Source organism: Sinocyclocheilus grahami, unplaced genomic scaffold (genome assembly GCF_001515645.1).
Source record: "Sinocyclocheilus grahami isolate Dianchi unplaced genomic scaffold, SAMN03320097.WGS_v1.1 scaffold852.1, whole genome shotgun sequence".
NCBI classification, from domain to species: Eukaryota; Metazoa; Chordata; class Actinopteri; order Cypriniformes; family Cyprinidae; genus Sinocyclocheilus; species Sinocyclocheilus grahami.
Window position 1 is genome coordinate 138,401 of NW_015506031.1, and position 15,433 is coordinate 153,833.

The 15,433-nt window shown below is 36.4% G+C and overlaps 1 protein-coding gene across 1 annotated transcript in view; it reads right to left on the reverse strand.

Moving 5' to 3' along the window:
- The window catches only part of LOC107562959 (ETS-related transcription factor Elf-2-like), a 33,629-nt gene extending 20,076 nt beyond the window's left edge, over positions 1-13,553 (reverse strand). The window contains exons 1-2 of the mRNA XM_016247720.1: positions 13,217-13,553; positions 855-973 (exon numbers count right to left, since the gene is read on the reverse strand). Of these exons, the coding sequence (XP_016103206.1) occupies positions 855-929 (75 nt within the window). The 5' untranslated portion in view covers positions 930-973; positions 13,217-13,553. The remainder of the gene's footprint in view (positions 1-854; positions 974-13,216) is intronic.
- Between the last annotated feature and the right edge of the window lie 1,880 nt (positions 13,554-15,433).

A 15,433-nucleotide genomic window follows, 5' to 3' on the forward strand; every position in this document is an offset into this window, starting at 1 on the left:
GCACATGACACGCATGCGCAATTTTTTCCCCCAATCCACTTCAGTGCAAACTCCGCCCCACAGCTGATTCTAAATAATTTATTGGTTGTGTCAATTAAAGTGTTGATTTCCTACACTATGCTACAAAAAATGCTAACCCCTAAACCTACCCCACACCTGACCCTAACCTTAACCAGTGAAATTGACTGCACGGCGGGATTGGCGCTGAATAGAGAAAGTTGCAGTTCAGGAGATAAACAGTTATTAAGATTATGCGATATGATTATGCGATATGAGATCGTTCCGTAACTCCCCAACCGGACCTCACCGGACAACGGCACCTTTTTAGTTACACCCAGCATCACTACCCCCTCCTACCCTGCGAATTTCGAGCCCCGGGACGCCCCAGTTGCTTAGATAAAAGCCATAGAGTGAAATCTTTCCCCTGCACTGTGCAGGGACGGCTCGCGGGAGAGCTCGTGGGTGATTCCCGTTTATATATCATTAAGCAGAGGTTCAAACTCCAGTCCGAACACCACTGGCCACAAGCTTTGCGCTCTGCTCTCACGAGAATATTTACTTGTATAGCATATTTTACTTTAGATCAACTAGAAACAATGTTACATTTATAAAGTTTTATTTTGAAATGTAAGTCAGCAACAATTGGCTGGAGCCAGAGCCAATGGTGAAAGTCTTTGCGCGAGGAGACCCCGCCCCATTTTGGAGGTTCTGCCCACTTTTGGAGTTCACGCCCCATTTTGGAGATCTCCGGTCTGCAGTTATATCTACTTGATTTTATGGTTAGACTAGCAGCAACATAATATAAAGAGACCAATATGCTAAAAAAAAATAATAAAAAGCTGTAAAAATCTTACCGGTATATGGTCATCCACTGCAGTAACATACTCCACCACTGCTCCTCCACTGTCTACAAGCACCACAGACGTCATCACTCATACCCCACACTCTGCTGACCCCGTGGCAAACTCCAGGACTGCAGTTGGACAGCATGACAAGAGACAAAAGACATGAAGTGGGAAAAAAAAGATAATTAGCACTGTAAAGAAACAACATCTCAAACATTCATGAACCTCTTTTGCAGAGCCAAAATGACCTGCTCTCCCGTTCTCTCAGCCTGGTTCAACAGGAAACTCACTCTTGCTAAGGAACAGGACATCAAAACAGGAAGCCTGCCTGTGAAACATTGAAGCCATGGCAACAACCAACATGCTTTGGTTTGTGAAGCTGAAATGAAAATTATTACATCTGCAAAACAAAGTCCTTCTCAATACATCTTCGTAAAAAGAGAAACAAGCATCACCGGATCGGGTCAGTCTAGCAGCTGAATTATTGAGTGACTTTGCAACGACGATCCAGACAGCTAAATTGACAGAGCGATGCAATACACTGGTAACATGCACATGCTCAAACCACTGAAAACGAAAGGGATGGTTCAACTAAAACTGAAACTCATTATTTACTCAACTCTCATGTCTTTCCAAACCTGTATGACTTATTTTATCCATGAAAAAACAAAAAACTGAGGTTTGGCAGAACATTCTAATCATTCTTTTCCATGCACTAAAAGTGAAAGCGAATGAATGCTGTCCAACTAGAAAAAGCACCATAAAAGTATGCCATATGACTAGAAATGAATTACAATTCCAGTTACTGAGAATTATCACCGTAAAAAGGTTACCAGAAAGAGAAACTGTGAATAGAAACCATTAATTGAACATCAGATAATTAAAACTTTAACATGGAGAAAAAGCAGAATGCATGTGAAATCTCACTGCAATACAAAAGAATAAAAAAATGTATTGTGTAAAGGCCATAAAAAGCCATTTAAAAAAAAACAATTATTTAAGATAATAAATAATTGTTATATTTAAATCTTAAATGTCATTGAAAAAATAAAAAAAGATTGTAATCACTCAGAAAATGTTAGAAAAAAAGCAAATGCTTCCAATCAAAGGCTAATTTTAAAATTAAGTTGTCCAAAATATCCATTATATTTCATTTCATCACCACATACGACTTGTGTGCTATGTTACAAAGTTGTGTCCCAAATAGGGCTGAAACGATTCTTCAACATTATTTTTATTGTCAACAATGAAAAAAAATGTTCCTGTTGTCTAATAGTTTTTACTTTATTTAAACATTTTATTTTACATCAAGGTGTATGCCGTGCTTCCAACTTTCTTATTCGTTTTGCTAATAAATGTTCTATATATTTCTTATTTATTTGGTGTATTTTTATTCATTTTGTTAAAGGGGACACCAGATGCAAAATTCACTTTTCACATTTACATGGTGTTTGAACTTAAATATATGTGTTGGCAGCGTGTGTACACAAATAATACCCTATAATCATAAAAATCCATCCAGTGCTTTTTTTTTAATTCCCACATATCATAAGCACTTTCTCAGATCAAGCCGTTCACTGATTCTTGGCAAAGTGACGTCACTTTGCACAGGCCCCTCCCACGACTGTTGAGGGGTGAGTGAGTGAGCTGTAAACAGTCCGCCATTGTTTCGACGCCTAAAGGTGTTTAGTTGTTGGATGTAAGAATGAACATAGCAGTCGTCATTTACTGCCGACATCTGAGCCACTGAAGATGCAGTGGATTACTTGTGTTTTTTAAGGGAGTGCGCCCCCCGATCTACCTAAATGCGTTTATATCTGCGCGAATCATTTTACTCTAGACTGCTTTCTGAACGAGGAATGATTCAAGGCAGGTTTTACTAAAAAGTTAAAACTCAAGGATGGATCAGTACTTACTGTTCGTATTCCAGCTGCACCTCCAGAAGTAAGTCCCACATTTTATATTTTTATGATTAGCCTATTTGCTAATCGCCTATCCTCTTCCTCGGAAGAGAGGGGAGGGGTGAGCAGAGCTCATTAGCATTTAAAGAGTCATGCACCAAAACGGGTCGCTGTGAACAGAGCGTTGCACACAGTGTTTCTCCTGTTTATCAGCACTGTTTCATCTGGCTTTAAACTAGTTTAAATCAGTGAGTCATTTGTGTTCTTCGCTGAATTCAAGTGTTTCACACTGGATCTCACAGCTAGTGTTGCGTGACCAAGACTTATCAACGAGTAAACGCATCTGCTCAAGTGAGCTCGTGCTGCGCTGCCATTTAAACTTTGAGCCGAATGGATAAATGCTCTGCTTGGCGAGGTTTAAATGAGTAGCGCTGTTTCGTTCCGCTTTTGGTGCATAAACATTATATCAAACTCTTCATATCATTTTGTCGAGGAAAATTATATTGTGATAATTATCGTTATATCACCCAGCCCAACATAAATCTAAGTAAATTAAAGAATTTTCTGAAAAATTTTTTTTTTAACTTACAACACATAAAATGTCTTCATGGCACCACAGCTGTTTGTTTTTCCTTTCATTAATCACAAAGAGTAACAGAAATTGCCATACAAACATATACTGAAGACTGTTAAAGTGCTCTAATAAATTCCCTGCCCAATTGCCACGGCAACGCAGTCACAAGGTCTGCAGGGATGAAGAGGGGTGTGGCAACTAAACGTGACACATGCATACACACATCCTCATAGATGCGTCTGGATCATGTTATCTGCAAATCACCAAATGACAAGTTTCTTTCAGCTTCCCCATTAGAGCCTTCCCCATAACTGCTGCTAAAGAACAACATATCTTGTATTTTCAGCTCAATAAATAAACAGAAACCATATCAAATTTCTGCATAGCCCACAACATCTTTCTGGCTGAATAGCATCATGAGTGTACCATTACTTGAAGTTTCAATTCAACACAAGCTATGTAATTAGATAGCATCAAGGAAGTTCAAGCAGTAATTCATCTGTTTCCAACCTATTGTTCCTGGTGCAGCTGTGGAATTCCACTGTGTTCCCGTTCCATTCCAAGACGTATTCCAATTCCCTAGAAAACATTCCAAGATATTCCTGGTCCACTCCTTGTCCTTGCAAAATCTCCACATTTCAAAAAACTGACTCCAGAGAAGATTCCCCTTCCCCACAGCACCATCAGGGAAAGAGTGAGTAAGGACCGAATGAGAGAAGTGCACGTAGTCTGCACCGTAGAGTTGTTGCACACTATTGCTTTCATTTCCCTTTTTGTCATCCACACCTCTTTTTTTTGTTTCTCTACGTCTTCTTTCTTTAATGGCCCTGAATCTTTCCTTTCTCAGTCGGTCTCTCTATCATGCTCACATCTCAAGGGTGAGGCAGCGTTTGTAAGTTCGACTCAGCGTTCTGAGAGGCAGGATCACATGGTCGGAGCTTTCCGAACAGGCATCACATGACCAGGGCACAATGCTGCTTTTGTGTCTTCAACAGACTCTCCAGCGATGCAACGTCCCACCTTTAGAAACACACACACGCAACAGATGCCAAAATCCAGCCTCCACCCAACAGCCCTCCAGATGCAACAAATTATTCCTCAGTGAGAATCTACTGGCCTGAGCTTTCGGTCAAAACACATCACCTAACTGACAAAAAGCCACTTCTGTTTTTACTAGATTCAGTTTCTGTAGCCGCCTTCTGCATTAAAGGGATATTTCACCATATATATATATATATATGAAAAAAACATATACAACTTTTTTCATGGAACACATAAGGAGATATTTTAAAGAATGTTTATGCTGCTCTTAAGCATAAAATACAAGCATACAGTGACAAAGGCTTTTCAAGCTTTATAAAAGTATGACTTGTGCACTATATTCTAAGTCTTCTAAAGGCTTTTGTGAGGAACACGCTGTAATTGTTTTATTTCAACATCACGTTCATAATGAACATTTTCATTAAATAAATGAAGTAAGTCCCACATTTTATATTTTTATGATTAGCCTATTTGCTAATCGCCTATCCTCTTCCTCGGAAGAGAGGGGAGGGGTGAGCAGAGCTCATTAGCATTTAAAGAGTCATGCACCAAAACGGGTCGCTGTGAACAGAGCGTTGCACACAGTGTTTCTCCTGTTTATCAGCACTGTTTCATCTGGCTTTAAACTAGTTTAAATCAGTGAGTCATTTGTGTTCTTCTCTGAATTCAAGTGTTTCACACTGGATCTCACAGCTAGTGTTGCGTGACCAAGACTTATCAACGAGTAAACGCATCTGCTCAAGTGAGCTCGTGCTGCGCTGCCATTTAAACTTTGAGCCGAATGGATAAATGCTCTGCTTGGCGAGGTTTAAATGAGTAGCGCTGTTTCGTTCCGCTTTTGGTGCATAAACATTATATCAAACTCTTCATATCATTTTGTCGAGGAAAATTATATTGTGATAATTATCGTTATATCACCCAGCCCAACATAAATCTAAGTAAATTAAAGAATTTTCTGAAAAATTTTTTTTTTAACTTACAACACATAAAATGTCTTCATGGCACCACAGCTGTTTGTTTTTCCTTTCATTAATCACAAAGAGTAAACAGAAATTGCCATACAAACATATACTGAAGACTGTTAAAGTGCTCTAATAAATTCCCTGCCCAATTGCCACGGCAACGCAGTCACAAGGTCTGCAGGGATGAAGAGGGGTGTGGCAACTAAACGTGACACATGCATACACACATCCTCATAGATGCGTCTGGATCATGTTATCTGCAAATCACCAAATGACAAGTTTCTTTCAGCTTCCCCATTAGAGCCTTCCCCATAACTGCTGCTAAAGAACAACATATCTTGTATTTTCAGCTCAATAAATAAACAGAAACCATATCAAATTTCTGCATAGCCCACAACATCTTTCTGGCTGAATAGCATCATGAGTGTACCATTACTTGAAGTTTCAATTCAACACAAGCTATGTAATTAGATAGCATCAAGGAAGTTCAAGCAGTAATTCATCTGTTTCCAACCTATTGTTCCTGGTGCAGCTGTGGAATTCCACTGTGTTCCCGTTCCATTCCAAGACGTATTCCAATTCCCTAGAAAACATTCCAAGATATTCCTGGTCCACTCCTTGTCCTTGCAAAATCTCCACATTTCAAAAAACTGACTCCAGAGAAGATTCCCCTTCCCCACAGCACCATCAGGGAAAGAGTGAGTAAGGACCGAATGAGAGAAGTGCACGTAGTCTGCACCGTAGAGTTGTTTCACACTATTGCTTTCATTTCCCTTTTTGTCATTCACACCTGTTTCTCTACGTCTTCCTTCTTTAATGGCCCTGAATCTTTCCTTTCTCAGTCGGTCTCTCTATCATGCTCACATCTCAAGGGTGAGGCGCACACTATTGCTTTCATTTCCCTTTTTGTCATCCACACCTCTTTTTTTTGTTTCTCTACGTCTTCTTTCTTTAATGGCCCTGAATCTTTCCTTTCTCAGTCGGTCTCTCTATCATGCTCACATCTCAAGGGTGAGGCAGCGTTTGTAAGTTCGACTCAGCGTTCTGAGAGGCAGGATCACATGGTCGGAGCTTTCCGAACAGGCATCACATGACCAGGGCACAATGCTGCTTTTGTGTCTTCAACAGACTCTCCAGCGATGCAACGTCCCACCTTTAGAAACACACACACGCAACAGATGCCAAAATCCAGCCTCCACCCAACAGCCCTCCAGATGCAACAAATTATTCCTCAGTGAGAATCTACTGGCCTGAGCTTTCGGTCAAAACACATCACCTAACTGACAAAAAGCCACTTCTGTTTTTACTAGATTCAGTTTCTGTAGCCGCCTTCTGCATTAAAGGGATATTTCACCATATATATATATATATATGAAAAAAACATATACAACTTTTTTCATGGAACACATAAGGAGATATTTTAAAGAATGTTTATGCTGCTCTTAAGCATAAAATACAAGCATACAGTGACAAAGGCTTTTCAAGCTTTATAAAAGTATGACTTGTGCACTATATTCTAAGTCTTCTAAAGGCTTTTGTGAGGAACACGCTGTAATTGTTTTATTTCAACATCACGTTCATAATGAACATTTTCATTAAATAAATTATTTTGCTGTTACATTACATAAATCAACCATTTAATAAACAATGTAAATGCAGATTACTAATATCGCATACTGCAAGTTGTTATTCTGTAACAATTTATTGATATAACATCTCAACATCTCTGTTTTTGGAGCTTGAAAACCATTGTCTGGAGCAATGCAGTATGAACTAAAGACCTGCATGGGATTTTTCAGTCCCGCTCCCGCAAGATTCTGTCCCGCACCTGCAGAAAAATATCTTATCTGGTCCCGCTCCCGCCCCAACATTCATGTTTTGTCCCACTCCCGCCCGCATAAAAGTAATCTATATAGATTTTTTTCAGTACATTAGAAGAAATTTACATGAAATGGTCCTGTAACATCTCCTAAGCTCCATAAACACTCCCGATAAAATATTTGTTATTTAGGCTAAGCATCAACATTCACAATCACAAACCACTGTTATTTTTAACAAGAAAAGCAAGCATGGGCTGCTGCGTGCATGGTTTGGCATGGCAGTACGCGAGTAGCGCTTCCTTTATTATCACTAAAAGCTGACATCTCAGTTAATCGCGATCTCATAAAGCTCTGTTATAACACAATAAATATATGCACAATGAATCTTTCACAATGTCTACACTTCGTGTGTTAAAATGAGAGGATTCGTGAGCACGCAATTTCAGCACTGCGGTGAGTAGATTCTAACTTAATCACCTCTGATTGGCCATTGCGTTCCATAAATCAACAGCTGAGTCTGTGATTGGCTACATTGCGCAACCCTTTAAACACGTGTTATAAATAGAAACTATGCCTAGCTTGCACACGTCAATCATTTAATTTTAATATTAGTTGTTCTTTTTGCTTTTGTGCAACAGATAAATAACTATTTATATATTTTAGACACTTTATTTTTAGATAATTTCTATTTTGCGGGAGTCCCGCAAATCATTTTATTCTCCCGCATCCCGCACACACACACACACACACGAGTCTCTTCCCGCCCATCAAGAACTGTCCAGCGCCGCACCCTGATACGTTGGGTCCCGCGGGTCTCTAGTATGAACATTCCACCCAAAATCTCTTTTCACCTGTTCCACATGTAAATCATACAGCTCAATAATGGCACAAGGGTGAGCAAATTAGAGGTCGACCGATTGACCGGTTTTGCCGATTAATTGGCACCGATAGCCGATTGCCGGAACTATCTGCAAAAATCCATGCCGATAGTTTTTCCGGGTTGCGTCCATTGCTGGAGCGGCTGAGAAGGTCCGCTGTCATTAGACAGTACGAGAGCGGCCTCTAAGAGGGGGAAATCACTGACACCATCCTGCCGCGTCACAGAGCGCCATTCACAGCTTTTCATTAAAATTACATTATATTTGTCCCAAATCTATGTTAATGTACATATTCACCCTATAGCGAAACATTTGTCTTTCTGTGGCTGTAATGAAGTCTGTATGTTTATAATATAGATCACACTTTCTCTTTCTGTTTGCTGTTTTATTAAACACTGAACTTCAAACTCTATGCCAATTTGTTCATTCGTTCACCCGTTAGGTGATTAAATAAACTGCCGCTTGAATTGTGCTTTTGCCCGGTGTGTGACTAATATACTTTGATTAGATAATCAAGTGTTCTAAAATAGAAGCAAATAAAGTGTGAGAGTACACATACAATCTTCATATGTATGTCATTTCAATGCTATGGCCTTTGTGTAGATATTTGTAGATGGCCATCTTTAAGCATGACTGTTGAAAGGAAATGGTAACACTTTACAATAAGACTCCATTTGTAACATTAACAAAGGCTGATAAAAGCTGTAGTATTGTTCCTTGTTAGAGTGTTATTTCAACATTTACTAATGCATTTTTAAATTCTAAAGTTGCTTCTGTTAACATTAGATAACGAACAATTAACTAACTTGAATGATCAATATATAATTAATGTTAATATTTTTTTTTTATTTACAAAGTATGGTTCAGTACCGTTTTTTTAATAGTAAAGCACTATTTTAGTTTTTGTTTAGTATCAATTTTAAAAACTATTAATCGGTAACGGACAGTGTGGTCCTACCTATCAGTTTTACTAAAGGTGGTTCGTTTTTTTACATAATGAGTTAGTCACACAAAACTTCAGATGGCAAACAGGGGAAACTGTGCATGAGTCAGTGGGGGTCAAATATTTGAGCCAAACACAGACCAAATGTTGACTGACCTTGTATAAAATTGGTTCACAAAGCAGACAAATTGTCCTGCATTCAAACACAGCTATTTAAAGACTAAAAATCAAAATGGCAGGTTTTATGGTCAGCCTCCCACAGTCCACCACAGCAGTGCACAGAATTTAAAGTAAGAACTTATAAAAAACCAAAAGTAAAGTATTTAATCAGATTTAATAAAACACACCTAAATTATCACTAGAAAGTTATCTGGAAAATCCAACTTCTCGTGAGTCATTATTGTGACAAAACGTAAACCATCAAGAAAAAAACATGCCAAAAAACTCCACAAAAAATGAACTCAATAACACAAAAAGGATTTTAAGTCATTAGATATCCCTTGGAGTACAGTTAAATCAATAATTAAGAAATAGAACATGGATGGCACAGCTGTAAAACTATCTGAGTCCATGTCGGTATAAACTGCATGGGAGCAAAGGCTTTACATTTATTAATTCCGGTTCCAAAGAGCACTGAACCACACCTGACTTATTGATCTCGGAGCATCTGGAAAAGCAAGGAAAACCAGTTTGATCCCGTTATAATTTTTAAGTCAACATGAAATCCAAATGTTTACCCTATTTACTTTCTTGTTACAAAATCTTGATGTTTTCAGAGCATGTGAGAAAGTCAATTTTAGTTATTATTCATGAGTTTATTATTCGAGTTGCTTCCATGACAACATAATTTGTAATCTGATATGCCTATTTACATTTAAACATCATCCTATGATAAAGTCCAAGTCAGTTTAGTGGAACACTGAGGACTGCAGAAAAACAACAGCACAATTCAATGAAAGCACAAACAGAAACTCACCTGGGTATTCAATCTGAAACCCTGCAACGTCTGCATACAGGACATGTAACCATCGCACAGAAATGTGCTTTTTTACGCTCCAGCCTCATATGAATTAATCTCTCCAGCCTTTGACCTGTCCATGCATGCTCATTTGTCTCAATAACCCTTCTTTTTGCTGCGTTAAGAATATTTATCATCATATTGTGATATGGAAACAGACATGTAGAAGATGTAATTCCTAATGGAGAGACAAAATCTATTCAAGGTCCTGCACCTTTCACAGACCTTATCGGTTGAAATCAGGAACTGCTGATTAGGTAGATCAAAGTCCACTATTGTTGACTTCAGCACTTCCCTCCACTCTCAGCAGCCTAAATCAGGGGTTTTCAATCTTTTAAATAAATACCACTAATTTGACCATCCTTGTGTGAGCGACATCCATCCAATGACATCTATATTCATCTTCGTATAAAGATTTAATTTATATTGTGAAAATGTTATGCTAAAAATGTGTCTAAAACATTATTTGGAAAATATTTAGTTATTTAGTACCTTGTTACTTTTTCCCCTTATTCATCATAGTACTGTATTTATGTATTTATTTACTCATTTAATTTTAAACACATTTTTATTTAGCATTTACTCATTTATTTTAATCTCATTTTTATTATTTACACAATCTATTTTATCTAATGTTTATTAATTTATTTTAATCAAATTTTGAATTGAATCTTATTTTTTTTCTATCCATCACAGTACTGTATTTATTTATTTACTAATTTCTTTTCACCTCATTTTTATTATATACTTAATCTAATCTATTTGTAATCTATTGTTCATACATTTATTGTAATCTAATTCTTGATTATTTTAATCTTACTTTTTATTGATTACAGAACTGTATTTATTTATTAATTTACGCATTTCTTTTAACCTAATTTTTATTATTTACTCATTATCATGAGTATTATTTACTCATTTATTTTCATCTATTTATCATCTAATGTTTATCCGTTCGTTTTAATCTAATTTGATTGTTTTAATCTTATCTTTCTATTCATCACAGTACTATTTTTAATTTATCTATTTATTATTTTTCTGTAAACATTTCTATAGACCCTCAGCACTTATTTGTGACCCCTTGGGGGTCCCTGATCCCCAGTTTAAAAACCCTGGTCTAAATGTAGCTAAAGATCAGTGGCCTAGCCCTAGATAGACTAACATCATGCCTTGCCGAGGGAATTGATCAAACCCTATGAAAAAAGTCTGTGGCGTGATTTCAACACAAAAGTAAAGCAATCTGAAACCCTGCAACGTCTGCATACAGGACATGTAACCATCGCACAGAAATGTGCTTTTTTACGCTCCAGCCTCATATGAATTAATCTCTCCAGCCTTTGACCTGTCCATGCATGCTCATTTGTCTCAATAACCCTTCTTTTTGCTGCGTTAAGAATATTTATCATCATATTGTGATATGGAAACAGACATGTAGAAGATGTAATTCCTAATGGAGAGACAAAATCTATTCAAGGTCCTGCACCTTTCACAGACCTTATCGGTTGAAATCAGCAACTGCTGATTAGGTAGATCAAAGTCCACTATTGTTGACTTCAGCGCTTCCCTCCACTCTCAGCAGCCTAAATCAGGGGTTTTCAATCTTTTAAATAAATACCACTAATTTGACCATCCTTGTGTGAGCGACATCCATCCAATGACATCTATATTCATCTTCGTATAAAGATTTAATTTATATTGTGAAAATGTTATGCTAAAAATGTGTCTAAAACATTATTTGGAAAATATTTAGTTATTTAGTACCTTGTTACTTTTTTCCCCTTATTCATCATAGTACTGTATTTATTTATTTATTTACTCATTTAATTTTAAACAAATTTTTATTTAGCATTTACTCATTTATTTTAATCTCATTTTTATTATTTACACAATCTATTTTATCTAATGTTTATTAATTTATTTTAATCAAATTTTGAATTGAATCTTATTTTTTTTCTATCCATCACAGTACTGTATTTATTTATTTACTAATTTCTTTTCACCTAATTTTTATTATATACTTAATCTAATCTATTTGTAATCTATTGTTCATACATTTATTGTAATCTAATTCTTGATTATTTTAATCTTACTTTTTATTGATTACAGAACTGTATTTATTTATTAATTTACGCATTTCTTTTAACCTAATTTTTATTATTTACTCATTATCATGAGTATTATTTACTCATTTATTTTCATCTATTTATCATCTAATGTTTATCCGTTCGTTTTAATCTAATTTGATTGTTTTAATCTTATCTTTCTATTCATCACAGTACTATTTTTAATTTATCTATTTATTATTTTTCTGTAAACATTTCTATAGACCCTCAGCACTTATTTGTGACCCCTTGGGGGTCCCTGATCCCCAGTTTAAAAACCCTGGTCTAAATGTAGCTAAAGATCAGTGGCCTAGCCCTAGATAGACTAACATCATGCCTTGCCGAGGGAATTGATCAAACCCTATGAAAAAAGTCTGTGGCGTGATTTCAACACAAAAGTAAAGCCTTGCATATGAGATCTTACCCGAGGCATGCACTTCACTGTAACACTGTTCACTGCTACATGCCAGCAAATACAATCCTGACATTTACCATGAGAGTGCGTGTAAAAATCACTGTTTACACCAGTGACTACAACAAAGCCCTGATCCTGCTGTACTCTCTCCAAATAAGTGGGCGTTACAATATAAACACTAGAGGAAATACCACACACCAATGTTATCTCGGTTCCTTAAAAGGGAAAGCATCATTTTAAGTATCCCTGTGCTCTTTAAAGGGGAAAAAACTGCTTTCCTCTGGCATAAACCTTGTGAACAGTGAAGCATCACTCACATTATTGCAACACCAAACAAGTGATACATTTCAAAGCTAAATTATGAGTTTGATTTTAAACACTTGACTTCCATAAAGGCTCGATCTTAATACAAAATAAGGAGATACGAACAGTGAATCGTAAATGCTTATAGTTGTCAACTCTTTGCCAGCATTTAGCTTAGCCAGCCAGCAAATACAGCACAGAGGAGCTCACAACACAACAAATATAGATACTTCTAAACAGATAAACGATAAAACATGCGACTACATATTGGAGTTACTCTCTACTGTAAATCGAAACTAAAAAGCAGCGTAAAGTGCCCCATTAGCTTCGTTACACAGAGCTAAGCTAATATAACCGCATAGTCCCTGCTAATGCTTCTTCGTGGTATGGAATACATAAAAGTGGATTTCTTACCTTGAAAAGCTGACTTTCCAAATGAAACCCACACTCTGTGCTTGTTTGGTTTACACAAACTTAAGAAACGCTGAGAGTTTGGTGGCTGTGGTGGGTAAGAGTCCGTCAGACTGTGGCCGTTAGCGGCTAAGCGCTAACACACCTGATCATTAACGTTACATACACACATATATACGGTTTAAAGCGACACACTGAACTACACTGACTGATGGCCCGCTAACACAAGACCCCAATCCAAGCCAACTCAGTCCCTTACAATGCTCGAGCAGAGAAGACATGGAGGGGATGTGTTTGCAGACAGTAGATCCAGGTCAAAGTCATGATGTAGTACGAATGACAACGAACGAACGAACGAACGAGAGAGAGAGAGAGAGAGAGAGAGAGAGAGAGAGAGAGAGAGAGAGAGAGAGAGAGCTGCACGGTGCACACCCTCAGAAACCAGCTATTGCCTTGATCTTATATATATATTAAATCTTAAGTTTTATTCAGTTCTTAGCACCTTATTTTAATAATTTTTATTGTTATTTGTTATATGGTATATTTATTTTCCTTGTCATTACTTGTCGTTTTGGCGATATGGTATCATGCCAATAAAGTACTTTTAAATTGAAATCGAAAAGTCAGAGATAGTTAAGCCACAAAACGAAAAGTGGACATTCTTGTCACATTCTTGTGGGGTAATATAAACCATTTAAAAAGTAAAAACAAAAACATATATATATATATAATATATATATATATATATATATACACATTGTGCAACAGCGACACCAGGAGGTAAAGTTACAGCAGGAGTCCGCATCACTCTCGCCTCCCCTGAGCCCATTGAGTTTTAACAGATCCCCTAAAGCGTGTGGGGAGTTTGGTGGGGGGTAATTGAGATGAATGGGGGAAAATCATGTGAGAGAGCGAAGGCAATACCTCCATCGGTATATGACTGGATCTGACTGGTTATGTTTGGCTGTGATTGGTTCATGCGATAAATACCGCCTCTTGTGTTCATGCGCGTTCCACTTTCGTGAATCAGTCTGAAATGAATGAACAATTTGGCATTAACGGGAAGACTCATTTTATAAAATAAGTAAACAACTCACATACTTAGATATAACCACTTTGTTACGTCAAAATAAGACTTGAAATAGTCTGAAAACATGATCTGTGGGAGTTTTTAGTGAGTAATCAGCCTGGTAAAATTTTAAATAAATCTCTATGTCTGTGACCAATATTCACCGAGCTTTGATGACCGATGAACCGAATGATTAAAAAATAGTTAAAAGTTAAATATTAAAAATAGTAGCTGAACATACGTTCACAAATAAAATATATTATTTAAATCGTTACTGCGTTGAGTTATTATTTTGGAATAAATGTAAATGCTTAAAAACACTAACTTGATGAGATTCATGGCATTAATAAACAGAATATTGATTACATTGTTAATGTAAAAATATAAAATAGATTTTTTTTTCTGGTAGTGTAAGTAATGTTTATTTGACCAAGAACATGTGACTGGGACAGGAGTTTACATTTGATTAAAAAAAAAAATATATATATATATATATATATATATATATAAATGTTACCAGGATTGATGCCATACATATCTGGTAACAATTATTTAACCATATTAATATTCACGTTCTCGCTTTATTGCACAAATAATGCCTTTCTTGGTCATTTTATGTGTTTTTCTTGTATATTGACAAAAAAAACACATACATGTAGCGCCACCTGCTGTTTGACTTCTGATATAATTAAATGCATACATTGATACATCATTTCTATTGTAACAATTATAACAATGTCAAACACAAATTCTTTTATGTGGAAATATATATAGGTTAATGATAAAATTCTGATTCTACCAGGAAATTTATAAGATAAAATGATGTCTGAAAAACTATTTTACAGTGGATTTCTATAGTCAGTAAAACGAATGTAGCCTATATGTGAAATAACATAACAGGTTTATTGTTTCACTAATATCCATAATAACAATGATATGGATTTGAATTATGTTTTCAATAGCGACTTTTCGACAGTTTAATGATTGTATGATCAGATGTCTGTATTTGCTTTCGATAACTAAAAATATTGAACTATGTGATCATTAGCACTTTAGGCCTACAGTGAATGCCCTGTACAGTAAATGACTGAAAGAGTGATAGAGTATATTCATTTATTTCAAAATGAATAATTTATATGCATAAAACTGAG